General features: G+C 45.2%; 1 protein-coding gene across 4 annotated transcripts in view; it reads right to left on the bottom strand.

Moving 5' to 3' along the window:
• The window catches only part of LOC133351440 (SH3 and multiple ankyrin repeat domains protein 3-like), a 631,852-nt gene that overhangs the window by 171,788 nt on the left and 437,663 nt on the right, over positions 1-22,401 (bottom strand). For all 4 annotated transcript variants that reach the window (XM_061566655.1, XM_061566657.1, XM_061566656.1 and 1 more), the window contains one exon: positions 122-194. In XM_061566655.1, the coding sequence (XP_061422639.1) occupies positions 122-194 (73 nt within the window). The remainder of the gene's footprint in view (positions 1-121; positions 195-22,401) is intronic.

Genomic DNA, 22,401 nt, shown 5'->3' with positions numbered 1-22,401 from the left:
AACGGCACTGTATACATGCAAATTCGCTGCCGAGCAAAAGCCGGAGATTGTTTGTGCAACAACATCATGCTGCCGATGGAGAATTCACAGCAAATCATCGAAAGCTGCAGCCTATTCTTACCTTGTGTCGATGCTGTCATAGGAGCCCACGGTGTAGTGTCGAAACAACCTCCTGGCTTTCTCCTCTCGGGTTTCTGAAAGAAAAAAGGCGAGCGAAAAAGGACGACAACGATTACGACATTACGATACTTAGAGAGAAAAATCAGTATCTCCGAGATCTTCTCATGAGTAGACATCGATCCTGAGCCAGTCAGGGACATGCAGTGGCTCCAAGTCAGCTTGAGCAGCGAGGTCCACATCGCGTTGACCAGCCAAAGAATTAACGCGTCCTCTTGGGACGCTGCAGGTCTGGCAACAGCTCAGCACCCACTGGTGCATAAAACACATTCCTGCAGAGGGAGCTACTAGGAACGTTGAGTTGCTCGGTCAATGACCAGGGTCAACGGCGGCGTGGTGTATTCCGCTAATATGGCCGACTGTGAGGGCGGGCACAAGCCGGCGTGAGTAGGTTAAACGTTGAGTTTTGCACCACGGGGTGACCAGCCCCTCCCCACCCAGCCCCACCCTCTCCACCCAGCCCCTCCCCACCCTCCCCTCCCCACCCAGCCCCTCCCCACCCTCCCCTCTCCACCCAGCCCCACCGCTCCCATTTTTGGATGCACGACGGACGGACACAATAATCCCCTGTGGGCTGGTGTAACCAGGAGGTTCTTACCAGTAGAAATTTCCTATTAGTTTAATGAATCACCTGCTCGTGTCTCCTGCAATGAGTAAACCCAAGGTGGAACTCACTGCCTACCTGAACTGCAGGTATCACCACACGACCCCGGAGCCGATCGTGTAAATTCCATATTCCTATGGTAGGGACCAGTTTATTGAGAGGATAAACACTGTTGACTTCTCACCAGGTGGTGATAGTTTACCCATTACAGAGACACGATTGTAATCATAATGATGATGGGCTGAGTGAACTCTGACTTGGATTTTATACTCAAAGATATAATAATATAATAATGCTATCTTGATTTGAAGCTTTCGTGACTGCAGGAATCCAAGCTTTGGAAAAGCTTTGGAAAAGCTTTTCCACCTGATGATGGACGCTTGTGTTGCGCCTGAAACGTCGTGATTTATTTTATTTTATACCTACGTGACTTTACCCAAAGAACCAAAGAGTATAATAATGCTAACTGAGCATCACCCTACCAATAACTTAAACCATAAAGGATTTATTAGGGGTGTAATCATTCCCTCCCTCAGTGAATCCATTAATTGTTGCGTTTCGGGACTGTGATCAGAATGATATGTTTTATCGTCAGCGTTTTATTTTTGTTTCCCATTTGTTCTGCTGCCAAGTCAGGGTAGTTTTCGCTTGCGTAATCACTTTCACACAATTTGCATACATTGACAAACAGCAATTCTCGCACAAGTGATTTTCTGTACGCATTAAGTCTTAACCGTTGCTATTTAATGCGTTTTTACACGTGTATAGTATGTTTTGTTTCAACCAAACACAATTCTTGCAGTATTTTAAGATAAATGAAATACTCACATGAAGCAGACATTACACAAAGAAATACATTATTTGCTTGACAATACAGTACAGTAATTCACTTTGAATCAACACAAAGTCCCTTCAGTACTCTACTCGGATGACCCGCATCAAATAGCAAAATGAAGCTGCAAGACATTTGCTAAAATAACGACACACATTTGACTCGCGCAAATCTGAACCGAACATCAATTACGAATCATCATACAGTCACAAAAGCTGACGCGTGCTGAACAATACCTCTTAACAAAACTCATAGCACGTTCGTCTATTCCACGTATGTACGACTCGCATTCACATTGTGCTGACAAAAAAACATCTCAGAGCGCACAGATCCCAAAGGTTCGAAACGGTCCCTGTACACGTAGATAATGCAGAGCAACTGCTGATTCACCCGTTGGGACTTGTTGGGATGTTGTAATGGTGTAACGGTTGAGCACAATGGGGCTTGTAATTCCGAGGCGGCCAATTCCAATTCCATTCCATCTCCTGGCGCGGCAGTTGTTTTCAACAACGGTGCAAGTTTCTAAAATTCGCCTCCCCTTCCTCCTCCCCCAATCTCTGTTCACGCAGAAGTATATGTACATGGGTTAAACCACGGTTAGTCCATGGGCAGGTCTCGTTTGGTGGGGTAAAGTGTTGGTACGCCAACCACTTCCAAGGTTCACTGGTCAGCGTGGAAGAGTAGGCCAAAAACACCCTCTCGCGGCCTTCTCTTGAGCTCCCTCTGGTGGAGGCCTTTCTGCCAGCAGTGGCGTGAGAAGGACATTTCAGGGCTGCGCCTTTGCCCTTAAATTGTCGCGACGAGTACGGTATTGTCAATGAGCGCCGATATGGCCACTTTTGTATCTTTGCCGTTCATCTCTAAACACCGCAGCGGATTGTTTAGGCCGAGGAGGGGGGTGCACGTCTAAAATAACAACTGCCACCAGTGCGCATCCGTAATGAGGAATTTAAACCCAGTGAGTGCAGTGCCAAATAACAGTCCCACCACCACAACCCCTCACGTACAAACATGCTGCAATGTTGCACAGGAGTGCTAGGTGGTGCTGTGGCTTAGAGCAATCATTCACTGGGAGTTCTACTCCCAATCAGGATTGTTTGGTTTGGCCATGTTTGTATGTTGTAGTACGGAGTCAGAATGATGGCTTTAATCGAAGTTGTCTTGTGGTTGTTGGTGTTGTTTGACTTGCATCCCACTGGGATTTTTGCACACAGCGTTGGTGTATGTTGCTTTTTTTCTGGAACACTTTGCAGTTTTTTCCTGGATTTTTCTGTTTGCGCATAGTCACTTTAAGATGTTTTCTTGTTCATGTTTTTGTTTTTTGTTTGTTGCGGTTGCACCCGATTCAAGAGCCGAGTGGCTCACAGGGCTATACCAAATAAATGCAACTGAAAAAACTGAAAACCCATAATCCCTCTGCGGTTAAAAATATATGTACAACTTAGTGGAAAGTCAAATTGAGTTTTTCTGAAGAGAGAATGACACCTGCCATGGGAATGTGCAATTCCCATCACTGGCTCATGGCTACCGACAGAGATGTGTGCCACACTAATGTTCATCACGCGCTTAGTTTATTTGGCTGAGATATATAAATATTTCCACATGATAAGCCACTTTGTTGAGCTTTGATATGTGGCCTCGTCTGTTTCTGAAAAATAGCTATGTAGCTCAGTGGGCCTTACCTGGTAAAATCACATATAGTTAAGTTAGTTTAATTTGTGCAGGGATAAACTCTTGTCTTAACTGGACTGCCCCGAAACTGCCTGCTCAAGCCACTGCTGGCTAAGGGGAGCTCTAGACAGTACCCCCCCCCCCCCCGAGACGGTACTTTGGCCTACTCTTCCATATCTTGAAACGTGTGGGAGTTCCCACAATTTACCCTACCAAAGCATGGTATACAGATCGCCTCACTGAGGTTCAAATCCATTCGTGCTGCTGGTTGGAGAGAGTCGGTGAGGAATTTAAGAAACTTGTGCCACCGTTCCAACTGTTGGGAGATCAAATCTTGCCGGCAACCTCCGCATTGCAAACCCAGCATGCCGACCATTACGTTACGCACAGTGGCAATAGCACAAGTGCTGCGTCCATGGGCACCGCGGTGGCTTAACAATGAAAGTACGCAGCATAGAAGTCCATTTAAACCCATCCCCGGCCAACGAAAAATATTCGCCTTTATTGAGCTGTATCCAATGCGCTACTCACAAGCACATTCCTGGCTCGCCGATCCCTCCCCTTTTAAGGCAGCGATTTTTGAGGCAGTGATTATTCCTGAAATTATTCCAAATTTGGCAGTGTGTGTATGCACGGGTGGGCTGATCAGGGGCAGCTCTCAGGAGCAAACAGCTGCCTTCTCGTTTGGGAGCGAGCATTACTTTAATATATATATATGTGTGTGTACACTCAGCAGGTCTAACGGATCGTGAGTTCACACGCGGCGTGCGCTTGACTCTCATTGGCCAGGAGCTGTCACGCAGGCCGTGAAGCTGAAGTAGGGCACACAATGTGGTTGGAAGGCTTGGGGACCCATTCAAATCATCAGCTCGGTCATCGGGGTCATTTTTAAAGAGCCCGGGGGGGAGAGGGGGAGGAAATAAACGTGATGGAAAATGAGGTGAAAGTTTGGGAGACCTGTTGGGAGAAACGAAGGGGGTTGGTGGAAAGTTCCCGGAAAGGACGGTGGAGCGGATAAAAGGAGCGGACAGAAAGGGGTTCGGGGGGGGGGGGCCTGACAGAAGTGATTCCCTGATGTGTGACGCGCTGCGCTGTAGACGCAATGAAGTCCCAGGTCACGACCTTTAACACTTTGATGACCAAACACAAAGGTCAAAATAAAGGTGGTGGTAGCTGCGAAGTGGTATTTGGTGATTGGCCACAGAGGCAAGGGGGTGGTCGGTCGGTCTTTTCTCTGCGTTGGGACCTCAACCAATGCCACTGGAGGGCACCAGGGGGCATTGTGCTGCACCGGGCAGTTGCTGGGTAATTGAACTTGGGAATGCAGAACAGCATTGGTTGCTAGGCGGTCGCCTCGGGCGCCAAGTTAAGTGGGGCGACAAATTCGAGGAAAAAGATGCAAATAAAAAAAATAACGAAGATGTCATTATTTCAGAGGGAATATGGATTAAATATTTTTTTGAGAATTATTAATGTAAAATATTGTATTTACTGCTAAATAAATGCCGTAAATTGGACTGAATTATCGTCTCGCTGTCGTGTACAAATCTATTCTGAAAATGTCGCTTCTCTATTTTATCTGATCTCCGATACACTGCTTGGACAGACGGACGGACGGACGAACCGAATCATTATGCCTCCGTTAAAAAAAATACGCTTAAAAACATGAAACGGAAAATACGCGCAAAATGTTTTCAAGTTTACAAAAAAAACTCAGCCTAGATCTGCCTTGGGGGATTGGGGGTGGAGGAGCCGATTGCATGGTTCGCATCGGGTGCCAGTTGCTGGCAAGCTAGTCTTGGGCAGACCCTGATTGGCCGCGAAATACACACAAACAGTGCCTCCGGTTTCATTAGTACAGTTTTCCCAACGGATTCATTTGCAGTTGACAATGTGTTCATACGTTTAAAAATGTACCTCTAAAAAAATTGGCGAAATCTCACTGCAGCGTTCCGTACACCCTCAGAAGAAAGTCATGAGACTATGTCACGAGCATTTTGTGGATAAAAAGTAAATAGAGTAGAATGTTTTATTATCTGGCCAGAAGAGACATTTGTTATTTCTTTTTGCATAATCAAGAAGTTTCTGAATTTGAATGAAATTTTGGTGTTGACTTAGCCTGTAAACTGGAACGAGGTGACACATGTATGGGAGTGCTGTGGCCAGCACCATGCTCAACAACTTTGCCTCTGCAGTGCTCATTTTTTAACAAACCGCAAACGGCTGCATCTATATAGGAGAGGCCTAGGACCAATTTTGATAACACTCACTACTGATCATGGCTGGGAATTAAACTCATTTTGGTTGCTGAATTTGTCGCGCAGTGCACTTACCAATATTCCACGACTCCATACACACGTCACAGCATCTATGTATCTCGTCTCGATTGTAAAGTCGCGTTGACATCAATTACGCCATTGGTTACGTCATTGGCTATGAATATGGCACTTTAACCGAGACTCGAATCTGGTGTCATTACTTCACGCATTTCGAACGTGGTGTCGGAAATTCACGGCCCCGAGCTGATCCTACTCCAATGAGGATCTGGAGATACAGAGCGCGGTGGGCTGTTGAACTTTCTGTTAAGAGGAAGGATTGCAGTTGATATCACGAAGTTTTGAGGTAGGATGTGCAGCATCGAGAATATCAATAACATGGATGGAAATAGACAACAGGATAAGAGCATGAGAATATGTTTTCCCCTATTTTATGGCAACAAGACAGGTGTTAAGATGTTAAAACACCAAAATGAAACCTTTTACAAGGAATCATGTCTGCATTAACCACAATACTTGTGGTCAGAATGCAAACAAAAAAATACTCAAATATATGCATTGTCCTTGAAACTGATTGGTCGACACCAGAGACAGCTTTCTTAACACCTGTTTTGTTGCCAGAAAAAAGGGGGAAACCTATTCTCATAGTTTGGTTACTGGCAAAGGAGGTCCCATGAGGATAAGAGCATACCTGCAAACCCTATACTCAACTATTTTTTATTGTACCAGGTAAGGCTCACTGAGATAAATAGCTTTCTTTTTCAGAAGTGACCTGGCCTCAAATGATAGATCAATGAAGTGGCTTATCATGTTGACATTTATAGCAGCCCAGTACTCTAAACAAAACCAGAGGACCTGGAGAAAAATACACGTGACCAGGGGGAGAACATGGAAACTCCAAATATGCAGGCGTCGTCAGTGTCGGGATCAAACCCACGACCTCCTGTATACCAGGTGAGGTAGTTAACATCCCGCCACCGTGGCGCCCGCATATTGATACAGCTAATCACACCAAGTGCTTTGTGACGTTTATCGTTTTTATGCCTTTAAAAATGAAAGTGGCTTGCTGCTTCAGTTGGTAGGTTTGACGAAGTCCTGCTTTGTCCAGGGTCAAGCTGAGCGAGCTCTCTGTCGGCCCTCCGTAGTTGACCAGACGTGGAGCAGGAGGTGGGCTGAGCACGCTACACCGGCGGCGTTGAACATCGCCGCCTTCATCACCGTCGCTCCATTGTTTGAATATTCCGAATGCGCACTGCACGCATGCTGCTGCCTTTGCGGCTATGGTGGAGGCACCACCATAAACAAGTCGCGCGGGCAGCGTTGTGGCCGCCTTAGTCACGAGACCTCACCCCCCCCCACCCACCAAGTTTCTTGACAGAATGGCGCTCAGTATAACGCGGTACCGTGTTTCCACATTAGGATAGGCCTGCAGCTACCAAAGCAGATGTGCGACTGACTTTGAGATAGCAATAGGAATGGATGAAGTGTCAGCTAAAGGTGCATCTGATCTGTAAACAGCTATATTCCACTTGCTATGTGTTCTCACCCTTGCCCCTCCATTCCCCCTGATTTTATCCCAATTGTCATTTCGGGTGTCAGGTCACGAGATTCATGCATGCACGTTCAACTTATTTCGTACCGTACGGAGCCAACCATCCTCTAATCGGAGGTGCGAAGCATCCATGATGAAGAATTCATTCGGATCTCTCTCGGAACAGTGCAGCCCTTCTTGTCGAAGATTGTCTCACAGAAGGGGATATTGCAGAGCTACCTCCGAGGTTCCTTCAAATGACCTCTGTTCCACACAGCAGGGGGCAGCAATTTCCCACCCGCTCTGGCACCAAAAGTAATGTTTATCAATATTCTAAATTCTCAGCAGGAATAGTCTAATTAAATACATAATATAAATTCCATGTAATATGTTTGTGTGTGTAATTATTTATGACCGGCTGAGATGTCTTGTGGTTGTTGTTGTTGTTTGACTTGCATCCCACTGGGATTTTTGCACAGCGTTGGTGTACGGTCTTTTTTCTGGAAGACTTTGCAGTTTTTTCCTGGATTTTTCTGTTTGCGCATAGTCACTTTAAGATGTTTTCTTGTTCATGTTTTTGTTTTTTTGTTTGTTGTGGTTGCACCTGATTCAAGAGCCGAATGGCTCACAGGGCTATACCAAATAAATGAAACTGAAAACTAAGTCCACCAACTCACTAGACTTTAGAATGTGGGTTTAATCACAAATGGTTCTCTGGACTTGAACCCAGGCATTCAGTGGTTGCAGCTCACTTATCTGACCTCTGAGTCACCCACCTCATCTGGATACAATATCGCGTAAGCAAACTCGGTACTGTGGTGTTTTTTTCTCATTAACTTGTTTCAATGTTTCTCAATTATATCACCACAGATTAAAAAAAAAACTAAATATGCCTCGCAGTCGGGCTGGGTGGCAGAATGCACAATCATAAGGTCATACATTTTAAATCCAAGTCAGGGGTCAAATCGCCCAATCATCTGTTGCAGATTATTTTATTTTTCATACCAATTTGTGGAAAGCCAACCAGTAGTCGTCCTAGGCATGGACTGTCACTGCCAGAAGAATATGAAATTTCCAACGTTGGTTCAATAGTTGATTAATGGAATGCACCCTTTCGCATTTTTGTAGATATCTGGCAATCTGTTAACATATGCAATGCAGTTTGCCAAGCAGCGTAAATAAATATGTAAAAAATATATAAAATCCACGGTTATCCTAATGCTCAGCAAAAAGGCGATTGATGCCCAACACGCATTATAAGAAATACAGATGGCCAGGTGGTTTAGGAGCTGATGCTGACACTATGGTCCTGAGCCAGCACTAATGAGGACAAGGGTTTCCAGCTTCAGTCTCCTTGTAAAGCAGATTGTCCTCACCGACAGTTGGATGGTCTCAGCCCTATCACCTGTGATGTACCGTTTTCATAATTGTGCAATCATTGATGACCAGGCTGAGACCATCCACTGGCTTCATTGAATAACTAAGTTCAGTCTTGGGTGGTTTAGCCTGGCTGAATTCAAATGCAGAATCTCTACAGTTTTAGCTCAGTACTCTCCCTCCAAGCATCAGTTAGTATTTAGACAGCAAGACCATCGTTGAAAGATGAGCATATGTAGCACTGCAGGTCTTTAACCAACCTACTTAAGACATAATGGTCTGGTTATTGTCACATGATGTTATCTATTGATTCACGTAGTCAAAGTGTATCCACTGAGTAACGAGTGCTGGGTGGTACTCAACATCATCAGCAGCCCTGAGCCAGTGGGAGAAATTCCACATTCATTTTGCGCAGGGACTGACTTATCCAAAGAACATCGACTGTAGGACAAAGTGGTACTCGTTTTAACAGCCCCAGAAGGTTGCTGGGCAAAGTCGAATCGTGACCAGGATTTTAACCCGCCAGTTTCTCCTTGTGAGAGTTGAGCGCCCCTAACATAGCATCGCCCAGCGAGATCATTTGTTCGGTCGATTAACACACACCGCTGTGGAGTATGAACCACCATGAATGTGCATCACTGTAAAATAAAAATTTTAAAAGTACGAAAAGGCAATAAGAGATGTATTTTGTCCCCCCTTTCTGCACACTCACTCTCGGCGCCGCCAGCACGACACCGCAGCCAGTGCCCATGAAGCACGTTTGTAACACAATATCGCTCGGAATGTATTCAAAAACTAATTATTAAGCGTGGGATTTTTGTGCTGAATGCCTACATTTTATTCCCATGCCACTCTCTAAGGTCACACGTCCTTGAAAGAATCTTTGCCGTGCAGCCGACGTTTGACTTATATCAGATGAGCCCTTTCTAGCATACTGCAGCTAAATTTATTTTTATACAACGTCAAAGTGAGCCTTTGTATGCAGTCTCTTGACAGGTTGGCAATATGGGGGAAGGCAAGTGCATATATTTATGTACGTCCGCGATGTGGAAAAGACTGTCAAAACATGGCAAAACCTTTTTCCAGGAATGGGCGTGGGCAGCATTTATCTTCGCCCTACTTCAGGAGTGATCACTCCACATTCCTATGGCAGGGACCGTTGATATCCAAAATACAGGAATTCCCAAAAGTGGTACTCAATTTAGCTTGATGTCCGACGTTTTGCTCCACGTGCCGGCAAGCCTCTTTCAGGAACTGAAACCTAAATAGAGGAGCTGCAAGTACTTCTAGCGGAGACGTCGGATATCGTGCCGGATTACGTGCGGTTCGACACGGACACACGTCGGCAGGGAGCCGCACAGCACAGCTGCGAAAATAAAAAAAACCTACCCAGTGTCCACGACACCGCGTGGCATGCCTTCACGAAGAGGCCAGTGGGAAAATATCGCCACGAGCCACGAGCAAAACCTTCAATGATGGTTCCAAAGTAATCTAAGGGACAATGCTGTGTCGGCCCCACGGCCTCCTGGAAGCGCATTATTCCAGCAGCAATGGTTCAATAACAAGCATCTGCAGAGTCAGGCTTGTTTCGACCAATGCTCGTGAACTGCCAGATGTTTATTAGGCTAGGGCACTCTCCGCACGATGCTGAGGAATGTGCGTGTTATTGATTTGTGCTTTTGGCAGACGGAGGTCATTGTGGACACAAATATCACAACATTGCTCGACGTGTTGAGTGACTTGGGGTTCATGTATTTGGGTGTTTGCGTTTGTATAATTGTGTGCGCGTGCTGTGTGTTTTTATATATAAACACAGCATTGTGGGGAGCGGTAGTGCAACGGTTAGCGGTGCTGCACTATGAACCTCGTGACCCGAATTTGATTCCTGCTCACCGCTAACACCAGTGACGATTACCTAAAGCGGTCCTGGACATCCCCTAGGTCGACTGAGCCTCAAATGAGTACCTGGTGTGGTGTGTAAACATCAGCACTGGCGAGACAAAGGCACCCGGGCGTGGTGCTGGCCACCCATCCCCTTGTGTGCCGTGTTGGCCTTCATAGGTGCTCGCTAACAGCACTTGCCTCAACATTCTGTTCAGGCTATACAGGGGATCTTTGTATTTTTGTATATATATCCATATACCAGTGGGGGGGGAGTGGTGGTGCAGTGGTTAGTTCCCTGGAATATGACCACTCTCTATGACCCGTGTTCGATTCCTGGTTATGATACGCAACATCAGTGGCAGCAGGTGAGGTCTCGACATGGCTTGAGCCTCTTTTAGGTCAACTCAGCCTAAAGCGAGTATCCACGATCCCAGCATGTGTGTGCACACTGGCAATAAGGAGATAATAACGGCCGGGCATGGAGTTGGCCATGCTAGCACTTTGTTTGCTGCCATGAGCGCTTGCTAACAGCACGTGACAATACACGTCACAGAGCATAATCGGAGGGTATCTATCTCATGCAGTGCGTTTACAGCTTTATTATGTGGTTAATTATCACCCTATATGATTAAAAACTGGCTGGCTGGTAGGAGGACATCACAGCGAAAGGGAGGGGCGGACATCAAAAGGACGTGCACGCTGCAAACATGATACAAATGAAACAAAACGGTGTAAAATAACCGTTAAAAAAGAAACACCACTAAAGCCACTGAAAATCAACAGGCGATTCTGGAACGCTCCATGCAACGCCGCAGTGGTTACGCTCCACGTGCACGATACCTGCACCAGATTTATCCGAACTGTTTTCTACGTCTAGTTCGGCTGCGAAAAGAAGTCCGTTGTTTTTTTTTGCTCTGCCTTGGCTGCTGAATATGCACCCAGGTCAGAATTCCCACGGCAATACACGTGTTCATACCTCACAGTCCATCCCCAACTTTTCACCGTGGTATTAATATTATCCACGCTGAAGAGAGATGAGCGGCCCAAAACAAACCTCCTCCTCTCTGCAGCAGAGTTAAGGAAACGTAAAATTGCTAAATGCAGTCACACTTGAAAACAATCATAAAACTTGACTTACGTAGATAGGTTACCGAAAGACCCAAAGAAGAATAATACAACTTTTTCCCAGCAAACACGCAACACTGGGCCAATTGCTGGTATGCGGTCGGAACCGGGTTTGCTCTTACCTTAGAATGGACCTTCACAGGTACGCCCTGCCGTCATGCGGGCACGAATTGTAACAGCCTTAATTGAAGGTGCAGAAAGAGCAGCACCTTGCACAGCGGCGCTCTGATAACTCAAGCAAGGGGACACAGAACCACCTTTGTATTCAGGATGTGGTCCGTGTGCATGTCTGGACAATCAACTGAATTATAATTCAGAATGCTTGAATGGGTTTCAGTGAGCCGTACCATACACTGATCGCCACGTTGCGTTTTTTTTAAGCTACGTACTGCTCGTCGCCTGCAAGCGCAGTTTAAACCCTACGCGACGTGTTTTTTTTCCCTTCTTAAGGATAATTTAAACAACCAAAACTGATATTCTCCAATGACTTTTTAGTAAAGTAGGCTGCGCTGATGTAAATCAGTAAATCTAAACTCTTTATTTAAAAACAGATTACAGCGTCTCCATGGCAAGGGTGACACGGTTAGTGTACAAATAACCATTGTTATTTTTTCACAATTGACAAGTAGTTATTGTTCAACATTGGGGTGTTAATTAGCATGCAGGCCACACAGAAGTCTGCTTTTGAAAACGAGTCTTTAATAGCCATTTTACTGCAAAGAGCACACTTTGATTAAATACAAATGCTGTACGCTTTTATCTCCCGTGAATCAGACATTAATGTAAATGTATTACATCTATTTAAACAAGATTATAACATGTGAGTTATTCAAAGGAAAAAAAAAATCACCGTCTTGCACAATTATGTTTCGCTGACTGGAGTCTATCTGTGATGGTTGTGTAAACCTACATGTTGAGAATCTTCAGGCTTCTCTGACCAATATTAATTTAAGCACCTACCCATTCTTTTTGGTTCTTTCGGTAAAGTCACGTAGGTATAAAATAAAATAAATTAAATCACGACGTTTCAGGCGCAACACAAGTGCCCGTCATCAGATGGAAACAACCACAGCATTAAACAATTGCTGAAGAACCAAAGAGTATGGATCCCTGCAGTCACGAAATCGAGATTCACCTACCCTTTGTGGGAAGTCTTGAGTGGATGTTCGGTGGATACATTGTTTAGTAACACAACAATGTGGAAGTTCCACAGTGGGGTTAGACTGAAGATAAGTGCTCTCTAGATTTGAAGCTTTCGTGACTGCAAGGATTCATACTCTTAGGTTTTTTCGGTAAAGTCACGTAGGTAAAACAAATAATAAAAATAACAAATAATAGAAATAAAATAAAAATCACGACGTTTCGGAGGCAACACAAGCTTCCGTCTTCAGGTGGAACCGTCACAGCACAATTGCTGTATCAAGTAAAGAGAAATCCCTAGAGACCCGACCTTATATATACTGGTTGAGGGGGGAGGAGCCAGGATGGGCCGCGGAAAAGGAGTTGTTGTACGATGGTTATTTCTATTATTTATTCCATTAAATTTATTATTTATTTTTATTATTTATTTTTTACCTACGTTACTTTACTGAAAAAACCTAAGAGTATAAGTGCTCTCCTATATCAATGTTATAAAGATGTTTAACTACGAATATATCATGGAACGCTCAAGTTAATGAGATAAAACGGACAGCAGGTGGCATGAGATTGACTAGTGATGGCGGGAGACCAGGATTAAGTTGGGTGGAGGGGAAGATACGCAAATGTTGCGATATTGAAAAAGGATAAATATTAAAGCTTGTGATATACGCGTGGCTAGGCACTGCTTGTGTGAAATACGTGCTCAGTGCATATGTCTAATCCTGTATGTGTGAGACACAAGAGGTAGTATCTCTAAGCATGTATGATAATTGTGGCTCTTGTATATCTAGCAACGAAACCCAGTCCTAGTTTTACATTATATGCCAATACAGGTTAGCACATACGTCTGCCTTCTTGAATACACTATACTCGTATATTTTATGTATAATCTTAACTTTCAGCCCGTATGCAAGTTTAATTGTCCCACATAAGTCAATTCACTTAAACTCAATGTTGATAATTGAAACCAAATGTGGGCCATTGAGTGGGTTTTAGTGATGCGTTTGAAAAATACGGTTTCGTGACTGCAGGAATTCATATTCTTGGGTATTTCAGTAAAGTCACGGAGATAGGTTCAAATAAACTAATAAAAAATACCAGAAAACTACGACGTTTCGATCGCAATGCAAGCAGTAGTCTTCAGGAAAAAAAAGACGACCGCTTGTGTTGCAATCGAAACGTTGTAGTTTTTTGTAATTTTTGATTATTTTCTTTGAACCTATCTACGTCACATTACCGAAATACCCAATAATACGGCCGCTTCTGTTCAGGGCAAGGCCGGACCCGAATCAGACAAGCCCTTGACGTATATATGTGGCTTCAGAATTAGAATCTGTGGCGCCTGCTTAGCAAAACGTGGGGGCCCCTATTCCAGCCGTTGCAGAAAATGTAACACCTTAAAATTGACCACCATATAGAAAACCCAGCAAAGTGGCCCTGCGTTTTGGAGCGCTGACTGGCAATGGCGAAGCTGCGAGTTTGTGTCAGGAGTTGACACAGCCCGCCCCATCCCTCCCGAGTCCATAAAATAAGTGCCACTTCGTGGGTGGTCAAAAGTGGCTGTCCTTTGGAGAGTCTGGCCCTGACATGCCAACGTGAAATTTCTACCGCTTGAGCTCACGGGCTGCCCGTGGCGATGAATGCCAGCTCACTCATTTGATTTGGACATTGACGAAAGGAACGCAAAGATAAAGGCGCGTGGCAAGACAGCAGGGTGTTTCGATGGGTTAAGTTGAAAGCAAAATAGTTAAAGGATGGCCAAGGATGGAATAGATGGATACATCAAACGCTGGAATGAAGCGATGCTTCACAGTGATACATGGCAGAGATAGATAGAAAACAGTGTGATACTTTTGCAGATTTAATGACCATTGCTGCTGCATGGTACATGCATAGCGGTGATTGCAAACACGTACACACACCGCAACGAGAGCGAAATTGACAGCACGGAAAGGCTACAAGTTTATTTAACAAGCTAGGAAAGTCACGTTAGATATTAATGAGCAAAAACAACATTCTTGGCATGTCTTTAGTGGAGCTATGAAAGCATGTTTATTTATTTACTCTGGTAAGAAAAGAAAATTCTAACGTAATGCAGTATTTATACGGGTATTCAATTTGAAAGTATATAGTCCGAATGTTCTTGCTTGTGAAGATCAGTGTTTGCATTAATTGCATTGAAAAACGAGGATACTGAATAATTTGGCGAGCCTTGTTGGACTATAATATATATGTACAGTATTGTAACGGAGTATTTTGGCCAGAAAGAACATGTATTTAACCAGGTGCATGTAGCTAAGTCTTCTTCAAATACTCAACAACTATAATTCCCAGTATGTTTTCATAGATTTGAAATAGTTTTATATAAAAAAATCACAATCATCTAATGCTTTAAATGTATAAAAACATATTATTAAAATGAAACATGTGTACTCACTACCACTAGTATAGCTTTTATAATAATATTTAACATCACATTCACATCTATCACTGTGAATACCCAAGATTGCCAGCTTCTTCAAGAGGAATGAGGCCAAGCAAACCTCAAAGGTCACTCAATGCCTCCTAAAGTTGTCAAAAATATCACCAGATAAGTATCAGAGTGAACTGAGACGGGTTTCTTAATTCACACCAGGAATTAATTCGCACAAATATTGACCAGGTAATACTACACATCGTGACTGATACAAGATCCTCAATGCTGCATCGTTTTTATTTGCAGCAAAAGTCGCTCGATTTGTTGCCAGTCAATTTGACAACGCGACTGCAGATCTAGCAACGACATTATTTGGTTGGCAACGATGTAAATACCATAACAAAGAGCAACAACGCCTCATGTCACATTCGGGGAGAGACACTCCCCTACTCCCTTAAAGCCACTGCTAGGCTTCTCAAAGCTTCCACGAGGCCAATGGTTGTCTCAACCTTTTTGGTATGGCAGCCCCCCCCCCTCCCAACCAAGACAACTGGTCTCCCCCCCCCCGCTCCGCGCACCGCTCCCACCCCCAAGGTTACCGAGGCCACAATACTAGAGGGATCACATGTCCACACGTGTTGGTGCGTGTTGTTGCCGCAGCGTGGCACTGACGTCCCCAGCACGCACATTAGAAATGTTTCCTGCACGGTATCCATGCCACGGCCTGCACCCCCGTCCCTGCCACCCACCCCACCCATAACAGGTTGAGCAAGGCTGCACTGGGCTGTGCTCCTCCCCACCCCCTCCACCCCAGCCACCCACCACCGCCACCCCAGCCACCCCAGCCACCCACCCCTGACCAATGATGCATGAGCACCAACAAAATGCTCAAAAGAACCTTTCAGCGAGCAACCAAATATTAATGGGAAAGGTGAATTACAAGCGTTCGTAGGTATAGTTGACAGCTCGAATCCACTGAAATACACTGGTAGTAATAATGTTTTAGGTTTGTATAACATCGCTCATGTAAACTGCATCTCACAATCGCCGAGGAATCAAAGACGAGCTCGAAGGCAGCCAGGCGGTGAGCCGGCACCACCTATTGCCCAAGCTCTGCAGTCCTCTCTATATATAAAGCTGTTTAGCCAATCAGTGAGTGTTTATACGTGTGAGAGGAAATCGGAGCACATGGAAAAAACTCACACGTGTGAGGGGGGCAACAACACTCTATCCTATACAGAAAGGACAGATGATGTTTGTCCACACTTTTTTGTGCCACCTTCTCCTGGTGAGCCAGGGTATGGCACCTCATGAATGCCCACGGGAAGGGAGTTTCACAGCATGTGTGTGTGTGACCCACCAACCCTTCACTGCCTCCAAAGTGCCAGATTACAGGCCACATGCATAACCACCGATGCCCGGCTGTGATGCACGGTTGGCTACGTACGGTGCGAAAGAAGTTCAAAATAAATACATCGAGAGATGGTTCTTGCAGAAAGGTCAGATCGGTCCATCGTAGGCATTTTAAGAGTGCCGTTCAGTTTTGAACAAGAGATGTAAAAACCCATAAGAGTGCGCAGGCGAGTGTGATGGTGGGCGAGACCAAAATGTGATAATGGGGCCCCAGAGGCTGTTATTTATAGTGCGTCTTCTGTATGGGAGTTTGGCAGCAGTGAGTCCCACTTAAAAACGATGCCCACGCCTTGATATTTTTCTCTTCTTTTGCCAATTATATTACAGTTGTGCTAGCAGTGTCGGGGCAACGAGTGAGAGATCTGCACTGAGTTTGGTAGCTTCTAGCGGCAGCAGCAGCAGCACGGACATTTGTCTCAATAACGTAGAACAGACTTGATGGAACGAACACTGAACAGTGGGCAAAGAAGTCTAGAGAGGTGCACGCTGGGACTTACAGTGAGGTCCAGTGGCGGCTCCTGCAAAATCTCTCAGGTGGGGCAAATGTCTGGATGATTGATAAGGATAAGGTCCACCCATGCAATGGATAAATTAACAGCTTAAGCATGTAAAGGCAACTTCACTTCTTTAATATTAATGAAAAATAAAGTGACTCTTACAATACATCTTGTTTGTTTCTATACTCACTATTAAAACAAACCACTCAAGTTTCTTTTATTAAAGATTCCACTAGGTGGCGACATTATATTGTTGGATGAAACGTGCTTACGTATGATGACGTAAGCACGTATGATGATGTAAGCACGTTAGGGCTTGCCCTCCCGGAAGCCATAGAGAATGCATTGCAGCGCCCCCGTTCGAAAAAAAAACATCTTTGAATGTAAGTCTATGGGACCACTCGGGGCGATTCTCAGCTGGAGGGAAATCGCCCAAAAAGAGGCGGTACTCCACAAAACGTGACATGACGCTGATTGGACTATATCCAGAGGCACAGTGACGGCTAGCGTGACTCTGTGGTTGAATGACATTGGTGGTGCGTCGCCCAATCGCCCTAATGAAGAAACCGCCCCTGGTGAGGTCTCAGACTATGCGGGGGTTAGGTTCCGTGTAAGCGCAAATTCACGTAAGCTGGGGTTCGCCTATACGAGTATAATGTGTACAATGTAAGAGTGGATATAAAATGTATACAAATGTACATAGATGTTTAATAAAGTGCAGTACTGTACAGTAAATGATTCACTAATCATCGGTAGCATCCAGGTCAGGTCGAACACTATATTATTGTTAACACTATACTAGTATTAACACTATACTAGTATTAACACTATATTAGTATTAACACTATATTAGCATTAACACTATATTAGCATTAACACTATATTAGTATTAACACTATATTAGTATTAACACTATATTTGTAACACTATATTAGTATTAACACTATATTAGTAACACTATATTAGTATTAACACTATATTAGTATTAACACTATATTAGTATTAACACTATATTAGTCATTGAAACTCCTTTTGAAAAGTATGTACGCGTGGACCGGCGACGATCGCGATAGCCAAGCGTAGTGATGGAGTGGCAGCCAAAGAATGGAACGCATCCCTCGGAGATGGAGCTCTGAAACCAGCTCACGTGCAGGTGCTGTGGATTATTACATCGCAGGCTCATGATCGATAGCGGCGGCTTGCGAGGCCTTCATCCAGCCAGTAGATTAGCTACGGCTGATGATGTACATATGTTTAACTTCTTTTGCACCGCACGTAGCCAGAGAGAGATATGCACTGAGCTTTCTACTGGTGCTCCTAATTCAGCCCGACAGAGCTACGTATCTCCATAGAGGAGTGCAGTGCTTAATATCTAATGGAAATTATGCAGCTGGCTTAAGTGCATTACACTGTTAGTCACATATCAAGTTAACTTCACACTGAATGGTGACCTGAATAAATCACCGACTTGCTGGATAGGGAGTAGTTACCCAGGGTTTAAGCTGAGAACCTCTGAAATCCCGGCTGCACCCTGACACGGGCTCAAACTATCACGGACACGTACAAAGAGTGAATAGAGCTGTAGTCATTGTATGTAAACAGGAGGTCAAGGATGCCTCGTTTCATGCGGAGTTTTTTTGCACGATTTTGCACAATTCCGGTGATTCCCGGTGCAAATTCGACAAAAGTGAACGTGCCAAATCCGCCTCGGAGTGTTTTGGCTCAATTCGCCATGCGCAACGGGTGGAGCACCAAGGTTTGGCGGATCATGACGGGATTTGTGAAACTTGCGGACACGCTGGGACTACGAGATTGTCAGAAGATAATACAGCAACGGATGTTTTTTTTGTTACCCATCCCCATGTACATTTCAGTGCTATCCCTGCTGAGCGTGGGATTTCTTTGCATATTCCCACTTGAAAACCCACTCTTAAACGTGAGTCTTTATCATCAAGATCGTCATTAGCACCAGCAGCAGCACCAGCAGCCATAGCTGTCACAGCAACATCGTCGTCGTCGTCGTTATCGCCTATCATCTCCTTCGCTTGATCTTTGTCATCTTTTACCTTGTGCTCACTTGTCCTTCATTCTGACACTTTGCGCTCCATTCAGGGCTACAGAGAGCTCGAAGGTAAAGGTGCAGCCCTGCAATCGCTCGCTCACACCGCTTCCTGGCAGAAGGGGCCTCCACTCCGGTCATCCTCACAGCAGCGGCTTTTGGCTGTGAGCCATCGAACAAAGACGGTCACCGCATCACGCGTTTTCAGACGCGCTTCTGCGGCCGTCTGGAACCCTTCCTTCCGATGTTAGGAAGGCACCGGAGTTATGTACTTTTAAGTCTAGATTGCAAACTAATTCCTTTATAAATACTTTTCATGATTAGTGTATTGTCCTTCCCCCGCACTTCCTGATTAGAATGGCTGGCTACATATGGTGTGATAGAAGTCCGTCATGCATACATATGTAGTGACGTCAGGGATGTCACTGAATGGTGGCGGCCCAGGAGGATCGTAGCGTGCGATGTCCTTATATCGCAGACAGCACCGTGTGTGTTGCTGTGTGAGGCCGGCTCTGGCACAGCACGGCGTGCGATGCAACGTCATCGCGTACACCCCATAGATGAGTGTAGTACCAGCCCTAGCGGGGCTTGGTGAGCGCTGGAACAGCGCGGGCACCACGCATAGCGTGTAGTGCGGTCTCCCATAAGGGGGAGCGGGAGAGTGTCAGCCCAGGGACAGGGTTGCCCTGGGCCATGGCACCCTGGTTGACCCCGTAGACACGTGATCTGGAGTGTCCACAGAGAGGGCCCCTGGTGGAGGGGCTAGGGGGCGAACACGTGTCCAGGGGGAGCTCTCGGGGATCGAGAGGGAGCCAGAACGCTCGAGATGGTGGGTGGGGCCTGGGCGGAGCCAGCCCCGACCCAGGAGGATATAAGCAGTGGCGGCTCCTGCAAAATCTCTCAGGGGGGGCAAATGTCTGGATGATTGATAAGGATAAGGTCCACACATGCAATGGATAAATTAACAGCTTAAGCATGTAAAGGCAACTTCACTTCTTTAATATTAATGAAAAATAAAGTGACTCTTACAATACATCTTGTTTGTTTCTATACTCACTATTAAAACAAACCACTCAAGTTTATTTTATTAAAGATTCCACTAGGTGGCCACAAATTATATTGTTGGATGAAACGTGCTTACGTATGATGACGTAAGCACGTATGATGACGTAAGCACGTTAGGGCGAGCCCTCCCGGAAGCCATAGAGAATGCATTGGAGCGCCCCCCGGTCGAAAAAAAACATCTTTGAATGTAAGTCTATGGGGCCACTCGGGGCGATTCTCAGCCGGAGTGAAATCGCCCAAAAAGAGGCGGTACTCCACAGAACGTGACATGACGCTGATTGGACTATATCCAGAGGCTGCAGTGACGGCTAGCGTGACTCTGTGGTTCAATGACATTGGTGGTGCGTCGCCCAATCGCCCTAATGAAGAAACCGCCCCTGGATATAAGGTGGGTCCCTGAGAGGGACCGGGGTCGCTACATACGACAAGCTGGAAGCTCTGGTATTCAGGAGGTCGTGGCTTCCATCCCTACCTCGACGCCTGTATATTTTTGAGTTTGCATGGTCTCCCAGTGGTCGCGTGGATTTTTCTCCGGGTCCTCTGGTGTTTCCCTCCACATTTAAAATCAACATGCGTTTAGAGTATTTGGCTGCAATACATTTCAACGTGATAAGCCACTTCGTTGAGCTATCATTTGTGGCCAGATCACTTCTGAAAAAGAGCTACAAATCTCAGTGGGCTTACCTGGTTTAAATAAAAAACATTTTTCAGTTTTATTTAAAACCTTTGCTCTGAACGTTGAATGTTGTGCGGACATTCAAACGAGTGCGCACGGGGACTATTGACACCGAATGTGTCGCCGCGTCCCCTGCACAAAAACCACGGCCCCAAGCATGAGGGATGGCACTCTGCACTGCGGAGATACAGTTTCCCCAAATAGGCATCAATTGTTTGCCACCTTTGTCTCCCCTTCGCGTCTACCCGCTACGGCTCATTCTGGGCTGTGCAGAAGAACCCGCATAGGGAAATGGGCACGATGTTGCGTGGATTCGCCCCCCACGTGAATTGCAAATCGGGGACTGGGTGATAATTGTTTGCGAAACGGCCAATCATTGGTGTACAAAAAAAAGTGATGGGCAAACTAGGTACGTGAATCGGGCACATCGCATCTCTGCATGTTCAATCAACGGGTGCTGCATATCTCTGTTGGTGACACTGAGCCAACAATGGAATTTACAATTTCCTATGGCATGAGTCATCAGAGAGGATGACCCACGTTGGACCTTCCGACAAGGTGACGATCATTTTGTCAACCCTCCATGGACGATGGGCTCAATCGACCCCTAACCAGGACTTGACCTTGCAGCCATTCAACTGTGAGTCGAGCATTCTGCCCGCAGCTATATCCAGCCAGGTTAAAGAATAAATGTACATTATTTATGCAACAAGTTCTAAATGAGTCTCAATACTTGTTTAAGGAGTGTACAGGTTTCTAAAAAAAAATAAGATATCGTCGTGACTTCAACTGTAGAATGTAGAAACTCAACACTTTGTCATTAAAAACAGCGTGGCCTTGAAAGGAAACATATAATAGGCAACGCTTTGGGTAATGGCCCTTCTTCAGAGCACTCAAAATCAAGACGGATGAGTTGAGTGTTTTGTTATTGTGCTTGTGCACCACTGCCAACGAACCAGCAGCATCACCAAATAATGTGAAATCATATATACACAAAGCTATCTATCTAACTGATGCTCTTCAAATTTTACAACTTTAAACATGATTGCTGCGTCTCGTGGCAGTGAATGATGACATGACGTACCATCGTTGTGCTCTGAATGTTGCCTTGACACGGTAACACGATGACATGATTGATAGTGCCATGTCGAAGTGCTTTGCGCTTAGCGAACTTTACAAAGCATGCCGATGCTAATATAGTTAACATTCCTGCACAGTTGGAAATGCACTGTAAAGATAATGCAACATTTTCCAATGCAGACAGTACTTTTCATGGTTTTACTTTGAATGCATTCCCCCCCTCCCCGCCGAAAACAAAAATAATCAACAGATGAGCATGAAATACAAGATGGAGGTTCAGATGATTGTGTAGGCATTTACACCATTGGAACCTCCTTTGCCAGTAGCAAAATATGATAATTGTTTTTTTACCCTTTTATCTGGCAACAAAACTGACACCTTTTTTTACAAGGAGTCATGTTTGCATTGACCACAATACCTGCGGTCGGAATGCACACAAAAAACACAACTCTGATAATGTAAGCACTGTCCTTGAAATTGATTGGTCCACACCCGAGACAGCTTTTCTTAGAGCCTAGTCTCACATAGTGTTGGACCAGATAACGCCAAAAGGACAGTGCATACATTATCAGAGTTGT

The sequence above is a fragment of the Lethenteron reissneri genome, chromosome 37, assembly GCF_015708825.2.
Source record: "Lethenteron reissneri isolate LAM-NWPU_2019-01 chromosome 37, ASM1570882v1, whole genome shotgun sequence".
NCBI lineage: Eukaryota > Metazoa > Chordata > Hyperoartia > Petromyzontiformes > Petromyzontidae > Lethenteron > Lethenteron reissneri.
Note: the sequence above shows the minus strand (reverse complement) of the source record. Positions and strands in the feature narration are given on the sequence as shown.